At 38.7% G+C, this 13,930-nt stretch overlaps 1 protein-coding gene across 4 annotated transcripts in view; it reads right to left on the minus strand.

Moving 5' to 3' along the window:
* The window catches only part of BUB1 (BUB1 mitotic checkpoint serine/threonine kinase), a 43,923-nt gene that overhangs the window by 4,040 nt on the left and 25,953 nt on the right, over nt 1-13,930 (minus strand). For 3 of the 4 annotated variants that reach the window (XR_005032420.2, XM_036924129.2, XM_036924130.2), the window contains 2 exons: nt 12,222-12,460; nt 10,934-11,077 (listed from right to left, as the gene is read on the minus strand). Coding sequence is in view for 3 of the 4 variants with exons in the window: in XM_036924129.2 (XP_036780024.2) it covers nt 10,934-11,077; nt 12,222-12,460 (383 nt within the window). In the remaining variant the exon portion in view is untranslated. The remainder of the gene's footprint in view (nt 1-10,933; nt 11,078-12,221; nt 12,461-13,930) is intronic. The other variant, XM_057496990.1, reaches the window with a different exon arrangement.

A 13,930-nucleotide genomic window follows, 5' to 3' on the forward strand; every position in this document is an offset into this window, starting at 1 on the left:
AAGGAAGTATTTGTGAAGTTTTCTTGTGCTTAAGTTGCTTTAATAAATAAAAATGGATATAAGCTCCGTTAGGAAATGTTTTTCATCCTAGATGGAAGTTAAATACCTGCCACAATGATGTGGCAGAGGGACAAACGTTGCCAGCAGAGGCAGCAGAACTGCTGGGCACCATGCTGGCCCCTGGGGACAGGTGCCTGGGCAGCTGTCCCATCTTCACCAACGTCCTTACATGTAAAGGGGGACACCTGTGCTGCAAGACTGCTGTGACATTAGAAAGAATACGTGCAAATCCTCTGTAAACTGCTAACCAGAGCTCTAACATGCTTTGAAAGATGTGTGTCTCAGCAGAATGAAAAGGGCAAAGTGTAATTGTACCAATATTTCTGATAATGGTAACTTTTAATTGAATAAACCTTTTAGAGTGGTTTTCAATTTATAGAAAAGTTAGATTTTCTTTATGCTCTGCACCCAGTTTTCCCAATTAACTTGGATATAACCACGGTACACTGGTCACAAAGAGCCAACACTGGCTTGTTACTATTAACTAAACTCCACACTTGGTCCAGGTTTCACTAGTTTTCTGCTAATGTTTCAGGCCACGTTAATCAAGTATCTTTAGCTTCTGCTGGGCTGTGACAGTTTCTAACTTTTTGTCTTTGATGACCATGACAGTCCTAAGGCATACTGGTCAAGTAAGTTGTAGAATGTCCCTCAAACCGAACTTTCTTGATATTTTTCAATAACATTGGGGATATTGATTTGAGGAGAAAGGCCATGGAGATGAAGTTGTAATAGATGTAAAAATTAATTTTTAAAACTCTACATGTTCGAAATCAACCATACAAGTAGACTTGTGGTTTCTGGTGTGGCATCTGAGCTTGGAAGTCACTTTCCCTGTCCTCACAATAAGAAAAAGCTGAGCAAACCAAAATTAAAAAATCAACAACTCTTCTTCAATCCAGCAGAGAACTGAGGTCACAAGACAAACCACTGCCCCCAAAACTGAGAAAAACGGGTGGATACAGGGAATAACAGCTTCCAGAGCAGAGGCCCAGGAGCAGAAACCGCCACTGGAACCAGCACAAGGGGACGAGAACAGCAAGAACTGATGTCTCAGACCTTATTTAAGAACAAGTCTCTAAGGAAGCCCAGAGACAACAGGGGAGACAGAAATAAGGACACAAATAGAAATTTTAGTCTCTGATATCTACAGTGGTAACAAACACTAAACATAGCTTAATCCCAAGCCTGACAAGCATAAACCTTATGCTAAGGAGCTATTTCTCTTAATTCCTATTCCCCAATAGATCAGGTCTGGCTTCTAACAAAAACTGCAAGGCCGACTAAAGACAAACACAGCTTGACGAGATAGGGTGAGCATTGGAACCAGACAGATACAGCAAAGATTTTGGAATTAAAAGGCCAAAAATTTTTTTTAATGTTTAATATGCTAAGGGCTGTAATGAAAAAAGTAGACAATGTGCAGGAACAGATGGACAATGTACACAGGCAAATAGACTCTCTGAGAATCAAAAGGAAATACTAGAAATGAAAAAAAAAGCATTGTTAACAGAAATGAAGAATGATGGGCTCATCAATAGGCTGAACAAGGTCAGAAAAAGAACCAGAGACTGAAGATATGCTAATATAAACTTCCAAAACTGAAAAAAACAATGAAACAAGAAGACAGAATGTTCAAGAACTTTGGGACAAGTACAAAAGGTGAAGCATTTGTGTAATGGGAATACTAAAAGGAAAAGGAAATGAGAAAGAACAGAAGAAAGAGCTGAAGTAATAATGGTTGAGAAATGCCTAGAATTAAACGAGACTAATCACAGATGCAGGAATCCTGGGGAACACCAATCAGAAAAAGTACAACAAAATCTACACCTGGGCATGTCATACTCAAATTCCAGAACATCAGACAAGGAGAAATACTGGCAGAAGCCAGAGGAATAAAACCTCTCTACCTATGGAGGAGCAAGGATAAGAATTACATAGAGGGGGCAGAGCCAAGATGGCGGCGTGAGTAGAGTAGTGGAAATCTCCTCCCAAAACCACATATATTTTTGAAAATACAATGAAGACAACTCTTCCTAAAAGAGAGACCAGAAGACACAGGACAACATCCAGACCACATCCACACCTGTGAGAACCCAGTGCCTTGTGAAGGGGGTAAGATACAAGCCCTGGCCCGGTGGGACCCGAGCACCCCTCACCCCAGCTCCGGGCGGGAGGAGAGGAGTCACAGCGGGGAGGGAGAGGGAGCCCAGAACTGCTAAACACCCAGCCCTAGCCATCCGCACCAGAGCGCAGACACAGTGCATGCGTGGGGTCCTGGATACTAGGGAAACAGGAGAGTAAGACCTGTGAGCGGGTCCCTGCAGCCGGCACCCTGGGGACAAAGAAAAGTGAGTGCTTTCTGGAAGTCTTAAAGGGACAGGAATCCCACCACCGGACGGAAGTGTCCTGGGACACTTAGTCCAGCAGCAGGGAATCTGGGGAACTCTGGGCACTCTAACCTCCTAGGAAGCAGGGAGCAGGGAGGCCCCTCATGGAGATAAATAGCCTCCCAGCCGCTCCCCCTCCAACACGACTCCACCATTTTTGAGCAGTAGCCCGAGTCAGGCCACGCCCACAGCAACAGCGGAGATAAACTCCATAGCGGCCGGGCAGGAAGCAGAAGCCCTGTCTGCACGCAGCTGCCCAGCACAAGCCACTAGAGGTCGCTGTTCTCCCAGGAGAGGAGGGCCACAAACCAACAAGAAGGGAAGTTCTTCCAGCCATCACTCGTGCCAGCTCTGCAAACTATCTCTATTGCCATGAAAAGGCAAAATTTCAGGCAGACCAAGATAACAGAGAAAACACCTGAGAAGGAGACAGACCTAACCAGTCTTCCTGAAAAAGAATTCAAAATAAAAATCATAAACATGCTGATGGAGATGCAGAGAAATATACAAGAGCTAAGGGATGAAGTCTGGAGGGAGATTACAGATGTCCGGAAGGAGATTACATAACTGCAACAAACTCTGGAAGGGTTTATAAGCAGAATGGATAAGATGCAAGAGGCCATTGATGGAATAGAAACCAGAGAACAGGAACACATAGAAGCTGACACAGAGAGAGATAAAAGGATCTCCAGGAATGAAACAATATTAAGAGAACTATGTGACCAATCCAAAAGGAACAAAATCTGTATTATAGGGGTACCAGAAGAAGAAGAGAGAGGAAAAGGGATGGAAAGTATCTTAGAAGAAATAATTGCTGAAAACTTCCCCAAACTGGGGGAGGAAATAATCAAACAGACCACGGAAATACACAGAACCCCCAACAGAAAGGACCCAAGGAGGACAACACCAAGACACATAATAATTAAAATGGCAAAGATCAAGGACAAGGAAAGAGTTTTAAAGGCAGCTAGAGAGAAAAAGGTCACCTATAAAGGAAAACCCATCAGGCTATCATCAGACTTCTCAACAGAAACCTTACAGGCCAGAAGAGAATGGCATGATATATTTAATGCAATGAAACAGAAGGGCCTTGAACCAAGGATACTGTATCCAGCACGATTATCATTTAAATATGAAGGAGGGATTAAACAATTCCCAGACAAGCAAAAGTTGAGGGAATTTGCCTACTACAAACCACCTCTACAGGGTATTTTAGAGGGACTGTTCTAGATGGGAACACTCCTAATAAACAGATGTCACCAGAGAAAATAAAATCACAGCAAAGAAAGCAGACCAACCAAATACTAACTAAAGGCAAAAAATAAAATCAACTACCCACTAAAAGCAGTTAAAGGAAACATGACAGCACAGAATAAAACAACGAACATATAAAGAATGGAGGAGGAGGAATAAGAAGGGAGAGAAGAAAGAATCTCCAGACAGTGTATATAACGGCTCAATAAGCGAGCTAAGTTAGGCAGTAAGACACTAAAGAAGCTAACCTTGAACCTTTGGTAATCACAAATCTAAAGCCTGCAATGGCAATAAGTACATATCTTTCAATAGTCACCTTAAATGTAAATGGACTGAATGCACCAATCAAAAGACACAGAGTAATAGAATGGATAAAAAAGCAAGACCCATCTATATGCTGCTTACAAGAAACTCACCTCAAACCCAAAAACATGCACAGACTAAAAGTCAAGGGATGGAAAAACATATTTCAGGAAAAAAAAGAGAGAAGAAAGCAGGGATTGCAGTACTAGTATCAGACAAAATAGACTTCAAAACAAAGAAAGTAACAAGAGATAAAGAAGGACATTACATAATGATAAAGGGCTCAGTCCAACAAGAGGATATAACCATTCTAAATATGTAGGCACCCAACACAGGAGCACTAGCATATGTGAAACAAATACTAACAGAACTAAAGGGGGAAATAGAATGCAATGCATTCATTTTAGGAGACTTCAACATGCCACTCACTCCAAAGGATAGATCCACTGGGCAGAAAATAAGTAAGGACATGGAGGCACTGAACAACACACTAGAACAGATGGACCTAATAGACATCTATAGAACTCTACATCCAAAAGCAACAGGATATACATTCTTCTCAAGTGCACATGGAACATTCTCCAGAATACACCACATACTAGGCCACAAAAAGAGCCTCAGTAAATTCCAAAGATTGAAATTCTACCAACCAACTTTTCAGACCACAAAGGTATAAAACTAGAAATAAATTCTACAAAGAAGACAAAAAGGCTCACAAACACATGGAGGCTTAACAACATGCTCCTAAATAATCAATGGGTCAACGAACAAATTAAAATAGAGATCAAGGAATATATGAAAACAAATGACAACAACAACACAAAGCCCCAACTTCTGTGGGACGCAGTGAAAGCAGTCTTAAGAGGAAAGTATATAGAGATCCAGGCACACTTAAAGAAGGAAGAACAATCCCAAATGAATAGTCTAACATCACAATTTATCAAAACTGGAAAAAGAAGAACAAATGAGGCCTAAAGTCAGCAGAAGGAGGGACATAATAAAGATCAGAGAAGAAATAAACAAAATTGAGAAGAATAAAACAATAGAAAAAAATTAATGAAACCAAGAGCTGGTTCTTTGGGAAAATAAACAAAATAGATAAGCCTCTAGCCAAACTTATTAAGAGAAAAAGAGAATCAACACACATCAACAGAATCAGAAATGAGAATGGAAAAATCACAACAGACTCCACGGAAATACAAAGAATTATTAAAGACTACTATGAAAACCTATATGCTAACAGACCGAAAAACCCAGCTTCAAGCTCTTCTACAAAACCTAGCTTGAAGCTCCCCAACTTCAAGCTCTACTACAAAGCCATAGTAATCAAGACAATTTGGTACTGGCACAAGAAGAGAGCCACAGACGAGTGGAACAGATTAGACTCCAGACATCAACCCAGACATATATGGTCAATTAATATTTGATAAAGGAGCCATGGACATACAATGGGGATATGACAGTCTCTTCAACAGATGGTGCTGGCAAAACTGGACAGCTACATATAAGAGAATGAAACTTGATCATTGTCTAACCCTATACACAAAAGTAAATTCGAAATGGATCAAAGACCTGAATGTAAGTCACGAAACCATAAAACTCTTAGAAAAAAACATTCACAAAAATCTCTTAGACATAAACGTGAGTGACCTCTTCTTGAACATATCGCCCTGGGCAAGGAAAACAAAAGCAAAAATGAACAAGTGGGACTATATTAAGCTGAGAAGCTTCTGTACAGCAAAAGACACCATCAATAGAACAAAAAGGTATCCTACAGTATGGGAGAATATATTTGTAAGTGACAGATCCGATAAAGGCTTCACATCCAAAATATATAAAGAGCTCACCCACCTCAACAAACAAAAAACAAATAATCCAATTAAAAAATGGGCAGAGGAACTGAACAGACAGTTCTCCAAAAAAGAAATACAGATGGCCAACAGACACATGAAAAGATGCTCCACATCGCTAATTATCAGAGAAATGCAAATTAAAACCACAATGAGATATCACCTCACACCAGTAAGGATGGCTACCATTCAAAAGACAAACAACAACAAATGTTGGCAAGGTTGTGGAGAAAGGGGAACCCTCCTACACTGCTGGTGGGAATGTAAATTAGTTCAACCATTGTGGAAAGCAGTATGGAGGTTCCTCAAAATGCTCAAAATAGACTTACCATTTGACCCAGGAATTCCAGGCCTAGGAATTTACCCTAAAAATGCAGCACTCCATTTGAAAAAGACAGATGAAACCCTATGTTTATTGCAGCACTATTTACAGTAGCCAAGAATTGGAAGTGACCTAAGTGTCCATCAGTAGATGAATGGATAAAGAAGACGTGGTATATATACACAATGGAATATTATTCAGCCATAAGAAGAAAACAAATCCTACAATTTGCAACAACATGGATGGAGCTAGGGGGTATTAGGCTCAGTGAAATAAGCCAAGCGGAGAAAAATACCAAATGATTTCTCTCATCTGTGGAGTATAAGAACAAAAGAAAAACTGAAGGAACAAAACAGCAGCAGAATCACACAATCCAAGAATGGACTAACAGGTACCAAAGGGAAAGGGAGTGGAGAGGATGGGTGGGTAGGGAGGGATAAGGGGGGGAAGAAGAAAGGGGGTATTACGATTAGCATGCATAATGTGGGGGGTGGGAGAAAGGGGAGGGCTGTGCAACACAGAGAAGACAAGTAGTGATTCTACAACATTTTGCTATGCTGATGGACAGTGACTGTAATGGGGTTTGTGGGGGGACTTGGTATAGGGGGGAGCCTAGTAAACATAATATTCTTCATGTAATTGTAGATTAATGATAACAAAAAAAAAAAAGAGAGAAAGAAAAGGGGGATTACTCCCTGATAGGATAAAACCATCTGCAAATCAACAATTAATGCATGCTTTACATATCCTTAATTTTGATCTTTTAAAGGGTGTCAGATGATCAGCTATGGAAGTACATTTTTCTGATATTCCTTTCTCTTAAAGAAAAAAAAAGGCAGTTCCTGTGTGGTGATCTCCAATAGGTTCTTCACAATTGTATAAAGGTCATTATCAAAGTGTAGGCAGAGGGTTTGTTTGTGTTTATACAGAGGATCAAAGCCTAATTTGGCTACACAGAAAACGAATTAAGATATGATATGAAGAACTTCCAACATCAACATCCTCTGGAAGAGTCATTCCAGAAGATGAACATCAAAAAACTTCAGCAAAGATCCTGGCGCTGTTGCAGTTGTAGCTGCAGTCATCCCACCGGTTCCTGGACTTGCCATTGGAATGAAGAAGGAGATATCCAAGCTGGCCTGTGCATACAGTAAAACAACAAATTTGACTGGATCTATACTGTCGGAACTCAGCCAAGAATTAGGAGAAGTGCAAGTTGCAGTGCTCCAAAATCGTGCAACTATAGACTATCTACTGCTAAAAGAACATATGGGATGTTAACAGTTCCCAGGAATGTGCTGTTTTAATTTGTCTGATTTTTCTCAAACTATTCAAATTCAGTTAGACAATATCCATCATATCATTGATAAGTTTTCACAAATGCCTAGGATACCTAACTGGTTTTCTTGGTTTCACTGGATATGGCTGGTAATTGTAGGTCTGCTTTTGTTATGTAGCTGTATTCGTATTATGTTAATGTATGTGTGCAATTCAATTAGTAGTTTAAAACCTATACATGCTTATGTTACTCTACAAGAAGATATGTCAAAGAAATAATTAATCTTCCCATGTTTTCTTCCGTCTGCTACTTCTATAGCTTTTCTTCTTCCTTCCTAACTACAACCCTTTAGTAGAATTCATGCCTCATATCGAAAATTACCGAGTATCATAATTCTTCCAAGTGGTAAAGATACCTCAAGACAAATGCTCAGCATAGAAGCCAGAGGGCATAAATCTGCAAAGAAGTAAAAAGCTAACCTTTTCAAACAATATTGCTTCTCTCTCACTTACCAACTTTACATTTCCCTGTATGGCCCTGGAAGATGACTGGTTAGCCAGAGACGGGTAAGATTCCTCAAGGGAGGAACAACCTAAGACAGGCACAGTCGCAGTGGGGCCATCAGGTGAGAAATTGGGGATCAACAGAGGTAAGGCTTAGAACCTCACCCCCCGTTTTGAGAGAAATCTTCTGCTGCATCCGTGGATGTTTTGTTGCCCTTATCTAGCTTGGATTAATACTTAGTCTATAGGCACAGACCTGATCATCTACATTTGCCCTCTTACAGCACTAAATTATGTTTTCTACCTTTATCTTGCATCTACCTACCACTTCAGCATTTTATTAAAATAATAATAATAATAACAATAATAATAATAATAAGGGAGAAATCTGGGATTCACATATAAATCAAGTATAAAAATCAAATGAATAATCATATCTGACTTGATTGTTTATAGTTCATGATGCGTGATCAAAACCGAAAGTTTCTGTGATGACATGACTGCCCTTGCACTGTTCACCATGTAAGAACTTATTCACTATGTAAGAACTTGTTCACCATGTAAGAACTTGTTCGTTATGCTTCAGAAGATTGGAGACTGATGAGAATTAGGCTTGGGGTCGATTAATGATTGTGCATTGAGTCCCCTATACAGAATTTTATTGTTGTTAACAACCATTTGATCAATAAATATGAGAGATGCCCTCTAAAAAAAGAATTACATAGAACTTCTCTTCAGAAACCATACAAGCAAGAAGAGAGAGTGAAGTGTTGAAAGAGAAAAGAAACACCAACCAAGAATTCTGTATCCAAAGAAATTATCCTTTCAAAAGTGAAGAAATAATTGTTTTTTACATAAAGAAAAAGGGAATCTGTCACCAGTAAACCTGCTTTGCAAGAAAATGTTAAAGGAAGTTCTTTAGACAGGAGGACTCAGATAAGGTGAGAAATTCAGATTAGAAGAGAGAAGGAAAAGGAATAAATGAAAATAAAATAAAATCTTTTATTTTTCTTATTCTTAATATATTTAACAGACAACTGTTCAAAATAGTAACAGCAACAATGAATTCAGTAAGCACAGCTTATGTGCAAGTGAAATGTGACAGTAAGTACCTTTAGAAGGGACAGGAGGGAGGAAATGGCAATACTCTGTTATAAGGTACTTGTGCTACCTGTGGAGTAGAGTTATTTGAAGGTAGATCTGGATTAGTTTTAAATATTTCAAACTCTCGGGCATTAGAGTAAAAAAGAAAGTTAACAATTGATTTGCTAAGAGAAGAAAGAAAATGGAATAATATAAATACTTAATTAAAAGCACAGAAAGCAGAGAGTGGAGGACAAAAAAGGAAAAAAGAACAAGGGCAATGAATAGAAAATAACAAATATAGTAGATATTAATACAAGTATATCAAAAATCACTTTAATTATCAATAGACTAAATATACCAATGAAAACAGGTTGCCATAGCAGGTAAAAACACAAGACCAAACTATATGTTTTCTACAAGAAACACACCTTAAGTATAAAGACATAGATAGATTAAAAATAAAGGGATGAAGAAAGATATGTCATGCTAACATTAATTAGAAATCTAGAGTAGCTATATTAATTTCATATAAAGCAGACTTCAGAGAAGAAAAATTATCATTGCTGGTAGGTATTGTAAAATGGTATAAAAACCCTTTGGAAAAAAGCTCGGCAGTTTCTTACAAAGGTAAACATGTTCTTACCATATGATCCAGCAATCACACTCCATGTTATTTACCCAAATTAACTGAAAACTTGTGTCCACACAAAGAGTGCACAGGAATGTTTACAGCAGTTTTATGTTTAACTGCCAAAGCTTGGAAACAACCAAAATGTCCTTCAAAAAGTGAATAAACTACAGCACATTCATACAATGGGATATTACTCAGCACGAAAAAGGTCATCAAGTCATGAAAGGACATGGAGGAACATTAAATGCATATTGCTAAGCAAAAGAAGCCAATTTGAAAGTCTACATACTGTGTGATTACAACTATATGATGTTTTGGAAAAAGCAAAACTATGGAGACAGTAGTAAAAAGATTAATGGTTGCCAGGGTTTTAAGCGGAGGGAAGAAGAGATGAAGCAGTGAAGCACAGGGGGTTTTAGGGCAATGACACTATTCTGTGTGACACTGTAATGATGGATACATGTCATTATACATGTACAACACAAAGAATGAACCCCAAGGTCAACTAAGGACTTCAGTTAATAATGTATCAACACTGGCTCATCAAATTTAACAAATGTACCAAACTAATGCAAAATGTTCATAGGAGGGGAATCTGTGTGTGTGTGTGTGTGTGTGTGCAGAAAGCATATCATGAGAAATCTCCCACCCAGTTACCTATATCCACTGTTTCCTATTTCCACATTTTAATCATTTTTATTAGTGTTGAGTACCCTTTCAAGAGTTCTCTGGAAACACTATCAAATATGAAGATCTATTACCTTCCCCCTTTTTAAGAAATAAAAAGCAGCCTATAATGCTAGCCTGCCCTTTCACAGAACAGCTGTTTGAGAGATTACTCCCTGTCACCACAGAGCAAGCTGTACTTTATTGTAGAGGTGTCACACAGTTTAAGCAGTCCCTAGACACCTATGTTATTTCCAACTGCTTTTACATGCACACATCATTTAGAATGTGTGCAAGTATATCTACAGGCAAGTCTTAAAAGTAGATGTATGGGTCTAAAAGTATATGCATTTAAAATTTTGATAGATATTGCCAAATTGCTTTAAGTTATAGTCCCACCAGCAGTCCAATCCTACAGTCATGGCTTAATAAGATCTTCTCAGCTTAGTACTATAGGTAAAACTCTTTATTGGAGGTGGGGTTCAGAGGGTAGGGGTGGTGCCAGGAGGAGAATCACACACATGAGTTACCATCAGCTTCCCATAGAGCAGCAAAGAGTTTAAAGGTTTACTACCCATATAGTTCTTACCCAATTGAAATTCAATCTTGGGCTTGATGGCTGGAAGCTTACATTGCCATGCGAAAGTATTTGGATAGGAACTCACTGGTTGAGAAATCCCAGACAGAAGTTTGAGAATCAACTTATCATCCCATGGATTCTCAATAGTGAAGTCTTAAAGAATGGGAAAAAAAAAAAAAATCAATTCAAGAATTTTACTAAAGAAATTACATATAAAGCAAGTGGAGACATTTATTAAATTTCAAAAGCCTTATCTTTAAAGAGCATTGATTCAAATAATAAAGAACCACTTTCAAGTCAAAATAGGTAATTCTACACAATTCCTTGTCATTTTAGATCTACATATTTACATCAATATTCAGTTGTGACAAAGGAAATCAACACCAGCACCAAGGGATCTGCATCCCTCACCTGTAACTGCCAGATTCTGCCTTTAACACAATTCCTGGGGACAGACTAGGATATTAGTTACTTCTAACATTCATTGCTTTCCCACTTAAAGCTACAAAATACATTGCCTCTTAACACTTATACAATCTGCACATATAAGATGCATTGTGGGTCCATAAAAGAGAAATCATTTCTAAAGGGAAGAAAAAGTTTGTCCAACTTAGAATGCTATAAGAAATTCTATTAGCAGCAGTTATCAAAGACTAATAAAGCACGATTACCATTTACTTAGTGCTAAGCACACGTACAACATGGTTCTGGGCACTTGATGTTGAGTAATGCACTTGGTCCTTACAATAAGAGTCTAAAGTAGGTATGACCATCACCTCCACTTCACAGAAAAGGAAAGAGGGCCACGGAGAATTGAAATGATCTTGGCCAAGATAACATGACTGCCTAAGAGGGGGCTAGAACCTAGCCAGTGTACCTCAGAGCCTGTGCTCTTGACCACTGTGCAAGACTATTTCTCTGTAACCCAGGACTGGGGGCTGAAGTCCTTTAAAGCCGAGCTTGTTTCCTTTGCTATCAAATAGGAATAACAATATTAGATTAAATTTCTGGCATATAGTAGGCCCTCCAGCTCCAACTTCCTCTCCCAACAGTAGTTATCCTTCTAGAATAAAATCAAGTGGTATCTTGACACCACTCTAAATCTAAAGTGGATTAAGTTGCTTTTCAAGCATGCTACTGTTGTACTGCATTGTGAGACAGTATGCACATTTTGTCTGAACTTGTGTTCTACCACAACATTCAAGTTCCTACTCTTTGAGCTTCTTTCATGGAACAGCTTTTACCAGGCTATTATCCTTATTCAGGGGCACAATTAATTCTGGGCATTTGTTCATACTTGGAGCATCAACATTCCCAAGGGAACTAGTTTGCATCTGTTCTGCTTGGAGCCCCACGTTGGCCTTTGATGAATCCTCTGCAATGGCAAAGTCAGTGTCTGTGAGTTTACAAGCTGCAAGGCCCCACTCTGCCTCTCTGGTCAGCATACCAACTGCAGCAGGCTGGCTCAGGTGGAGCAAGGACGCCGAAGACAGATTTGTGGGGAAGGCTGGTTCTGGGCTTTTCTCTTGAATTGAACTGGATGTATTAAAGGAATAGGGAAGAGGAAACAAAATACCATGTGATTACGAGCCTATTGGATTTGATCATATAAAAGTCCCACAAAATAGTTTCCTTTTCATTCTAAGAATGACATTGCAAAGTTGCTTCACAAAGAGTTGATTAAAGCATTTTCTTCAGACAAATATATACTAGTACAATATGGATAGAAATAATATCAAAGACAGGGTAAAATGCCAGATAAATAGATGAGGTAATACGCTGGATACTGTTTAGTAGGAAATGTTGGGAGGAATGGGTTTATTTCCACAAGCGTCATCTAAGTATCACTACTATAACTAAGACTGAATATTTAACCTGGTTCCAAAAATGCCTTCTGTGTACTTCCCCTCGGAGCTATGGTCCAGTGTTTGCTAACTCAGTGTTGGCAATGACTTTACAGAAAAAAAAACCCTAATGCAAACACTAAGATTTGACTATATATGTGGTATATCACTACACATACATTCTCTCCCACCTATAAATCCACATATACACAAACACATGTATAAGCATATATTTTATTATACAAATGAAGTTATACATGTAACTTCATATTGCATTTTTACTTCTTGACATAGGCATTTTTCATACTGTAAATTTAAAAAAAAATAAAATAATTTTGGAATAATTTTAGATTTAAAGAAATGTTGTAAGATAATATAGAGAATTCTCATATACTCCTCACCCAATTTCTTCTGTTATCATGGCACACAGCTGCTCCTTTGTTAAAACCAATAAGCCAATTTGTTATAGTAACGAATCTCCAGCCCTCATCTGGATCTCACCAGTTTTCCACAACGTCCTTTATCTGCTACAGGATCCAACTGTGGACACCATGTTGCATTTAGTCGCCATGTCTCCTTACTTTTCTCATCTGTGAATTTCTTAGTCTTTCCTAGTTTCCCAAGACCTTGTCAATTTTGAGGTGTACTGGCCAGGTATTTTGCAGAATGTCCCTCAATTTGGTTTCTGGTATTTTCCTCATGACTAGACTGTCAGTGTTGGTTTTGGGGAAGAGTATCACAGAGGTGAAGGGCCCTTCTCATCACATGATACCACAAGTTACTGCTAGTGATGATCACTGGTCGAGGTGGTATCTGCTGGGTTTCTCCAGTCTTACCATGGACTCTAATGACTACACCATTTAACCCAGGGGATGTATGCTGGAATATAACAATTCCCTGGTTACACACTGAAGATATTTCCTATTTTATATTACAACCAAACAGGAATTAGCGGTGCCCATACACAAAAAAGTTGTTTCCAGATGTGTGTACATTGCTACCACATGAGAGCCCAAATTACTGTGGATGCATAAATGATTTTAAAAAACCTTTCTTTTCTCCATGAGAATTTGAATTTCGGCTAACTTTCTAGTCGTTCTCCCATAAACACTGCAAAGGTGAGAGTGTCACTATCACCACTGCTCATGGCAAAAAGAACCCC

This window comes from Manis pentadactyla, chromosome 2 (assembly GCF_030020395.1).
Source record: "Manis pentadactyla isolate mManPen7 chromosome 2, mManPen7.hap1, whole genome shotgun sequence".
NCBI classification, from domain to species: Eukaryota; Metazoa; Chordata; class Mammalia; order Pholidota; family Manidae; genus Manis; species Manis pentadactyla.